Source organism: Limulus polyphemus, unplaced genomic scaffold (genome assembly GCF_000517525.1).
Source record: "Limulus polyphemus unplaced genomic scaffold, Limulus_polyphemus-2.1.2 Scaffold3775, whole genome shotgun sequence".
In the NCBI taxonomy this organism is placed as follows: Eukaryota; Metazoa; Arthropoda; class Merostomata; order Xiphosura; family Limulidae; genus Limulus; species Limulus polyphemus.
The window spans coordinates 31,171-39,958 of record NW_013669385.1 but is presented as its reverse complement, the minus strand read 5'-3'; the positions used below and the strand labels follow the sequence as shown (position 1 = coordinate 39,958).

Sequence of the window (8,788 nt, the reverse complement as noted above, 5' to 3'; positions counted from 1 at the left end):
TATATATATATATATATATATATATATGGATAACAATTTTGTGTTTAATGATAATAAACTTTATTATTTAATTTATAGAAAAATAGATATATATTTACTAGTCATTTATGTAGTAGAGTGATTATAAAGAAAATCTCTTGTTTAAAATGGTTATATCTTAATAATTACTTTCCTATTAGCATTAAGTGAGGCAAATTGAAAATATAACCTTTATTCAGGGAAGTTTGAACATGGTATAAGGTGTTTTAAAAACTTTCACAGAAAGTGCTCATTATGTTTTTTTCACCATGAAGAAATGTCCAGGACAATTCATCAATCCTCACTATGTTATTTCTACTGGCCATTTTCAGATGCATAAAAGTAATTGGCTATCATGAGAAAAAAACCCACAGCCAAAATTCTGCTTATGTATTGTTTAGAGATCTTACCATTTCTGTTGATTCTTACCATTGATTCTGTTATCAATAAAAGTGTCTTGTAGAACCAAGCTTTTTTAGCTAAAATACAGATATGAGTGATTGCCCTTTCTTATTAGAAGGTGAAGTGTTCAATGCATCAGTTCTCTTGGCATGAAATAACATGATCTTCCAGCATTTTCTCCTGACAGTTACATTTATTAAAAATTTTTTATCATGACCAGTTTTCACTAACATCTACAAAGAAATAAGAATCAGTGATGAAAAAATACTGGTGAATATTACAAGGATCATCAGTAAGCTCCTAATTAAACGAGTGTAAGTTTTCGTTGATGTCAGCATTTTTTTAGTTGAAATATCTACTAAAATGAGAGGGGTTTTCATATGTTCAAAGAATATTTACTAGCCATGTTTCATCATTCAATAAATTGGCCAAAACCTAATGAGCAAAGTCAAGTCATGAAGGTGAATCACCATTTTTAATTGCATACAGGTGTCTAAAATGGTAAGCTTTGCACTTATATGTTTCTTTTTTATATTTATATAATTGTAGTTTGTAACAGATCAAGTTTTCAATAGAGCACCAACATCATTCACTGATCCAAATGGATGCGACTCAGCTTGTGCTTAGGTATTCTGAACAACCTCAACTGCTGTTTTCATTGATATAGTTAGCCTGCTCATAATAAGGAATACCTTTTGTGGATTCATTTGCCTGGGACTGAGAAATTAATTTTTTAACATTCTTATGGCCCTTTTGAGATAAGCATCATCCATTTATTCTTTGGAATTGCCTTTTGGCCATAATAAAATTACCAGTATTTTGATAGAACAGCCAAACAACAGTTGCATGATCCTGCACATTGATGTAAATTCACTTTAATCAGATCAATATTATATTGTTGAAAGAGAAAAAAGAAGAGAAAAGCAAACTAATTTGTGACAAAAGCAATTTAAGTATGCAGTATAATATGGTTTTGTACTATATTAAAACTATCCTTAATAAAACTTGTGATTATCAAGGAACCAGTGATGAAATTTTGTTCTTTTGGACAAGCAGATTTGAAGATACAGTTATTTAAAATGTGGAATTTTCTTTGTAATCACCAGGTATAATTGACCTTTTCAGTATATTGACTTTAAGTTTAAAATTGAGTTGGATCTTGTGGTAGCATAGTGTGTTTGTTAAATTGTCTGTTTAAAGCTTAATATATTTATTCAATCTATACAAAATTTTAATATTATATCAGCATCTTTCGAGCAGCTTCATGTAAACCTTAATATTTGGTATTTTTAACTAGATTAGCACCTTGTGCAATACACATACTAAATGTTCAAGTGAGAGATCCCTAACTTACTAGTTTTGACCAGAGGGAGGGCAATCTATTGGTAATACCTCCCACCTACGTGCCTTCTCTTAACAATAGACTGGGATTCTTTATTATAATTATGATTCCTTCACAGCTGGAAGAGCATATTATATCATATCTTGGGTATTCTGTTCTGCAACCTAATCCAACTCATCACATGAACGGACCTCATGGAAACCTAAAAATGAGAAATAGTTTAATGTATCTTTAAACAGTAGAAAAAGAAATCTGACTTTTGTTTTAACATTTTCACATAATGTTAAATGAGTGAATAGAATGAATTAGTTTCAGTAAATCCAAATCATATGCTTTTTATTTTGGTGTTTTACAGAGGAAATTAGAGAAAAGGATCAAAAAAAGAAAAGGGTATGTTATGTTTTATGTAAAAAAGGAAACTTTTAATTACTTGTTTTGGTGAAAAAGCTATCATTTTTGATGCAACATATCTGAAAGTAGAAAGTACTGATATCACCTTAAGAAGTCTTCAGAAAGTATGAATAAAAATAATTTTTGAATAAGCTAGTTGCTCTGTAACAACAAAACATTGTAATGATTTGTATATTTCACGTAACTTTTTTTTTTTTCAAAAACTGTAAAACCTTTTAAGCTGTGTGGAAACATCTATCTCATATAGATGTACAGAGGGTTGAGTACATTATATTAAAACATTTTTAAATTGGCAAGTCACCTGACAACCACAGCTGGCATAAAATCAGGTTGGAATAGATTTTATTATAACCACATTTTGACATTGTTTGTCATTTTGTAGTTAATATGATGCCACTGTTTGTTTGTTTGTTTTGGAATTTCGCGCAAAGCTACACGAGGGCTATCTGCGCTAGCCGTCCCTAATTTAGCAGTGTAAGACTAGAGGGAAGGCAGCTAGTCATCACCACCCACCGCTAACTCTTGGGCTACTCTTTTACCAACGAATAGTGGGATTGACCGTCACATTATAACGCCCCCACGGCTGAAAGGGCGAGCATGTTTGGTGGAATGCTGATTCGAACCCGCGACCCTCAGATTGTGAGTCGAGCGCCTTATCCACCTGGCCATGCCGGGCACTGATGCCACTGAAAACTAAGCAATTTTGGGAAGGATAACAGCCTTTTCTGACATAATTGTTCATATGCTCAGATCATAAAAATGTATCAAAATTAGGAACTTAGAATTTTTAAGATGGAGTATCCCCTGTACTTAATGGCTTCGTAAATAAAAAAATATGGATCAGCTTGGGGCACCGAGATCATCCAGAAAAAAGTAGTACTCCAAACATGGTAAATAGAATAGGGTATTTTAAACAGGCAAGAGAAGAAAAAAAGAGTTCATTGTCAAAAGCAATCTAATGTATCAGGCAACAGTATGAAACAAAAGGATCTCTATCTGGAAAATGATATAAGTCATGTTCACAAGTTGCTCCATTGACATATCCATAAAAGGAAGGCCAATTGTGATAAACTTGTGGACTATACCTAGCTGTGGAAATATGGCAATACGTAGTAATACTTGATAAAGCAGTATGTAATATGTTTTGTGCCATTTTTGATCAGTCAGTGGGTGAAAACATTTCAAAATGACACACGACATGTTGCAATGTCTTATCAAAGGAATTCACAATCATCACTGGATACTACATCAAGTGAAAGTTAGGGATAAGGAAAGTGGATAAAAAGGTAAATGTGAACTCTACTTACTGTGAGACCATTGTTTTTAATCCTTTGTACCAACAGAAATACCAGCTTTGTACGTAAACCAGGTATGAGTTTACCAATATTAGACATCTATTTGTCTCTCCTGTTCAACCATTAGATATCTCAAGAAGCTGGAAAAAATATTTATGCTATTCCATATGAAGACATACCAATCAAATCACCAAATACAGCACATATGGATTTCTGTGCAATCAAATTGTTGAAATGGGCACTTGTAAACCATCATTCTTGTACACTAGATAGGTTATGGAAAGGGTGCAGCAAGGAGTGATGTGCTTTGGACATGGCTGCCTTACAGCAGAGCCTTTTGCAGTGGGAACTACATTACAAGGCCCTTGCCAAAATGCTTGGTCATCAGGTAAAACATGACTGAACAAGTTAATATGAACTCTAACAATGTGGTGAGGTTTCAAAATAGTTTTATTATAATATGATGAACCCTTTGTTTTTAAAATAATTTTTAAGTATTAAACTTGATGAAATTTATAACCCATAATATTCTATACGTTTTCAGCAGGCTCACAAACTGGCTGTTTGAAGGAACTTATCAAGTTTTTGTATGATGTGACAGTTGGAAAACAAGCCAAACTAATAAAAGATTCTTATGAACTGTTAAGACCATTCTACTGTAGATGCTCTTTCTTAGATTCAGGTAAGTTACTGAGTAATTAAACATGAAAATTTTTAAAGTATATAATGTATATTTTGTTTACAAATCTGTGATTTATGAGATAGGGGATCAAACTTACTGTGATTATAGGCCAGTAATAAAGTGGCTAGATGATTGTTAGCTAACTATTATAATACTGGCTTACTCTCATGGTAAAATGAGTTTGATTGGTATGAATATTGTGTAAATCACAAATTTATAAAATAAATATTTAGCTTTGTCATTTCTATTGAGGTATTTGAAGAATCCAAATAAAGGAAGCATAGAATCACCTGAACACTACAACAAGAGACTTCTGGACCTAGTATGTAGTAGAAAAGTGTAGAGATTTGCCAGTGTGGTTAAATGAAAGAGGCAACACGTTATCGGAAGCAATAGCATTAACAAAGATAGAGACAGAGAGAGGAGCAAAAGCTCTCCTGAAGATATTTTGCAGAGTAGGTTTTCTGAGAGAAATCCTGAGTGATAGAAGGACCCAGTTTTCTTCAGAACTGATGCAGGAAGTTTGCAGACTCGTCAGAACTCTGCAGGTCTTTACCACCCCATACAATCCCAAATGTAGTTGACTTTGTGAGAGAGTCAATGCAGTTGTAAATAACATGCTAAATCAGATGTGCCAAGAGAGACCACATGACTGGGACAGGTACTTGCAGGCAGTATTATTCGCTTATTGAGAAGTCCCACAAGCAAATACAGGATTTTCACCCTTCGAGTTAGTATTTAAGAACAGTATGAGGGCTGATGCAAATATTGAAAGAGCAAGTTGAAGCAATGTTGGAAGCTGGAATCATCAAGCCTTGAAATTCAGCCTACTGTTCACCACTACTGCATAGACTTGTAGAGCTTAATCTTGTGACGAAGTTCAACTCCGAACCTATGGGCAACCCAGAGGCTATCATGACAAAACTAGATGAGTCCAGGTTCTTTTCAAATATTGATCTTAGTAATGGAGATGGGATCTAAAGGGAAAACAGCATTTGTGATACCTGATGGAAGTTACCAATTTAAGCAAATGCCATTTGGGTTAGTCAACTCAGCAGTATGGTTCAACTGCATGATGAGAAGGATGTTGTACAACACCATCAACATTGAACATTATATGGATGACATTCTGACACACACACTGCAAGATGGGAAGACCACCTGAATAGACTTAGAGAGCTGTTCTGGTGAGTGAGGGCAGTAGGCCTCATTATCTGACCATCCAAGTGCTATATTGGATATTCTGTGCTGAAGTTACTTGAACACAAGATGGGGGACCAACAGCCTTTCCTCTCAAAATTTTTGTGGCTTTCTAACTATGTGACAAGAGTCATTACCAGTTCATCCAATTTAGTCATTAACTTTCTTGTGGGAACGATGTTGGTACTCTGAGTGAAAATAATGTTATACAATACGTCATTTGATAACTGAAAACCTTGACTTTCTGTTGGTTATAGGTAAAGTATAATTATATGTAAGAGAGAACTATTAACGAATTATGAAAGGTGTGGGAGGAAGGGTTTGATTTTCCATTTGATAGCTCTGTAACCAAACAAAATTGAAGACCATGTTCTGAATATATATATATATTATTTTAAAAACAAGTGGAGTGTGTGCTCTTTGTTTTGTTGTATTTCTTGCCAACAAGTCACAGACACCTACTATATTAATTTACTATTATATAAAAAGTAACTTTCTGACAAAATCAAATAAACCTGAATTAACTTGAAATTAAAATAAAATATGCATCATCAGCAGTGGAAATAAGATGATGCAAAGACTGGACTTCCAAAGTGGGTTCCTACTGTCTTAGCTCATAGATGCCCTGCCTTCCTCAGATGTTGGCACAAATCTCTCCAAAAGCACCCAAACTGCATAGACAAAGAATATTCACTCTGTAGCTCACCAATTAGAGATTATAAAAAAGGCACCAAAATGAGGAAATATCTACTCCATGTGACAGCAAAAAGGCATCCTCCAAACACAAGATGAACAGGAATATGATGCAATTATACTATAAAACAAAAACAGATAAGTTCCTTGACTGGTCAAACCACAAAAAAGTAACATCTCAAACTGCAATTTATCAATTGCTTCCACTAGAGTTAGAGTTGCAGAATCAGAACTTAAGAAAATCCAGAATTTTGTAAATACATATTATGAAGTGTTGAGTGGAGTAACTTAAACATTTTATATGATTAAAAAAACAATCATAAACTCCAGAACAAGGTTATATTTATTTTGTTTAATTTTTACAACTTCTTCAGGAATAAGCTACTACTTATACTGAATAACAAGGTATACACTTAAATTTATTCTGTAGAAGAATGGAGAGTATGGAAGAAGTTCACACACACTGTTTATATTGAACAAAAAAAAATTCAGTAAAATCAATGTCTCATGGTATGAATGTAGATATTCAGCTTAAAATTATGATGAAAATAATTTGATGTAAAAGATATACAGAACATAAAATATAAAATGTGAAGTAACTTATAATCAAAAGAAAAAATTAACTAGAGAGAAATAAACAAAAGTTTACGATCATAATGCAAATCATGCGGCCTAACTTTCAAAATAAGTAAGGACTTTGTACTTATAGTCAAGAAAATCTTAAGCTTTAGCAAGGATTTCTATATGTAAAGGACAGTCAGATGTCATTCTACCATGTTGTTATACATAGTAATTCACTGTGGCACTGACACATTTGTTGAGTTGTTTTAAGGTACATAAATGCTCAAGAAATCTGTCGTATAATTCATGAGATGCTTCTCCAATGTAAAATTCGTTACATATTCTACAATTGACTTTAAAGTAGATTACACCTGAAGAAGTTTAAGAAACCAAATGTTGAGTAAAATATTGCTTTATTTTGGTTTTTATGGTCATCATACTAAGTTTTGTAAATAAAAATCTACACTACAGAAGAGTATGGTGTGTTAAAACTTGCATACTACAACTATTTAAAGAAATTGAAAATGAAAAAACTGTATTTAGCAAGTATGGGAAGTGTAATAAAAGAGAAATAATACTGTTTTTAAATGAACTGTGTTTGAAATATCATTTTAAAAGTTAAGACACGCAAATACATTCAATAGAAGGACCACTAATTTTCAGATTGAAAAAAATGCAGATGTCAGGGTTTTATGTATATGGGCTTTGATTTTTTACAGTAGGTGTCTGTGATTTGTTGGTGATAAATTCGAACAATAAACAGACAGCACGCAATCAACTTGTTTTAAAATAATGTCTTCAAAACAAGTCAAACGTATATACAAAAATTCCTTACAGTATAGGATATCACAGTTTTACCTAAAACTCAAAATAATTCTCTTTTCTTGTCAAAAGTTCACTCAGACTGATTCAATTACTTTAGAATCCAGTTGACAAGACGAATTATTTTTCTCTTCTCTTACCAGTGAGTTATTCATTTACATTACTCCATGGATTACCACAGTTGTATCTCAAACATTATATAATTGTTTCCTTTTCATCAAAGTCCACACAGAGGGGTTCAATTTCTTTAGAACACCCTCTGACAAGACAAATTATTCTCGTCTGTGTTAAACTGTGAAACTCACTTTAAAACATTGCATGTTATGGCTAATCACTCACATGCCGGCTAACTTCATGTTTTCTCATGCTATGTAATTTTTTGACTGAACTGCACTTGTCTTGCACTCGCTTGGTCACCTATATTTATATAATGTTCACTGTGGCCTCAAACTTTCTCTAAACTAAGCGAGTGGCTCTACAATTTAATAATACTCAGTTAAGGTAACAAGAAAAATACCGAAGATTTGAGTAACATGACATCAACAATATTAGTAAAGCCTAAACAACAATATAATTGCAAACATAATGTACGACTCATACAGAGTTACATAACAAAATTTGTCACAACTAACACTTTTAAAACAATCTATCTTCAACACTCCTGACTTAAAACTAAAGAATCATTAAATATTAAGTGCTATAGAGAAGAACACTCAATGCAAATTAATAAGCACTTAGATTTCTCAAGTTCTGAATTAGAATTCAATTCTAGAAAAATATTTTTTGATGCTACTACATTATAAAGTTTGTAAATTATAAGACATTGGAATGTGTGATATTTTTCCCTTGTTTATTATAAACTTATCCTACCATACTAGGACTTGGTTCAGTACTATGTGATAGTTCATACTAAATATGTTTGGTTATACAATTACTTCAAGCCTAATTAGTTTAGACTAAGCATTCCTTCAGGACAAGCTATGTCCAATTCCCCCTTGTAGTTCTATTTTATAAACCCAACATTCTCTAAGTAATATGTACACTTTTGAATTTTTTGTCTCAAAACAAAAGATAATGATTTTTTTAATTCTGGAAGTTGACATGTAAAACTGTTATAATCATAATAGTCAGAAATTACGTTCTTTTAAACCAGGGACTGGCTATGGCTTACTTCTAAGCTATAAGGAACCAAAAGCTAACATGTTGCTGCTTTCAAAAGAAGTTCAAATTTACCCACTACCTCTGGGTGAAACAGTAATTCCAGTATGTCCTGGAGAACCACTTGTATCTGAGAGTTCTTCTCAAGAGGTTGTACTTCCTGTACTTAAAGAACTGAAAGAAGAATCAAACACAGAAAGAGCT

At 32.8% G+C, this 8,788-nt stretch overlaps 1 protein-coding gene across 1 annotated transcript in view; it reads left to right on the top strand.

Moving 5' to 3' along the window:
- LOC106470019 overlaps nt 1–8,788 on the top strand; it is a 62,293-nt gene that overhangs the window by 52,391 nt on the left and 1,114 nt on the right. Inside the window, exons 13-14 of the mRNA XM_022398566.1 lie at nt 4,013–4,150; nt 8,580–8,785. Coding sequence (XP_022254274.1) covers nt 4,013–4,150; nt 8,580–8,785 — 344 coding nt within the window. The remainder of the gene's footprint in view (nt 1–4,012; nt 4,151–8,579; nt 8,786–8,788) is intronic.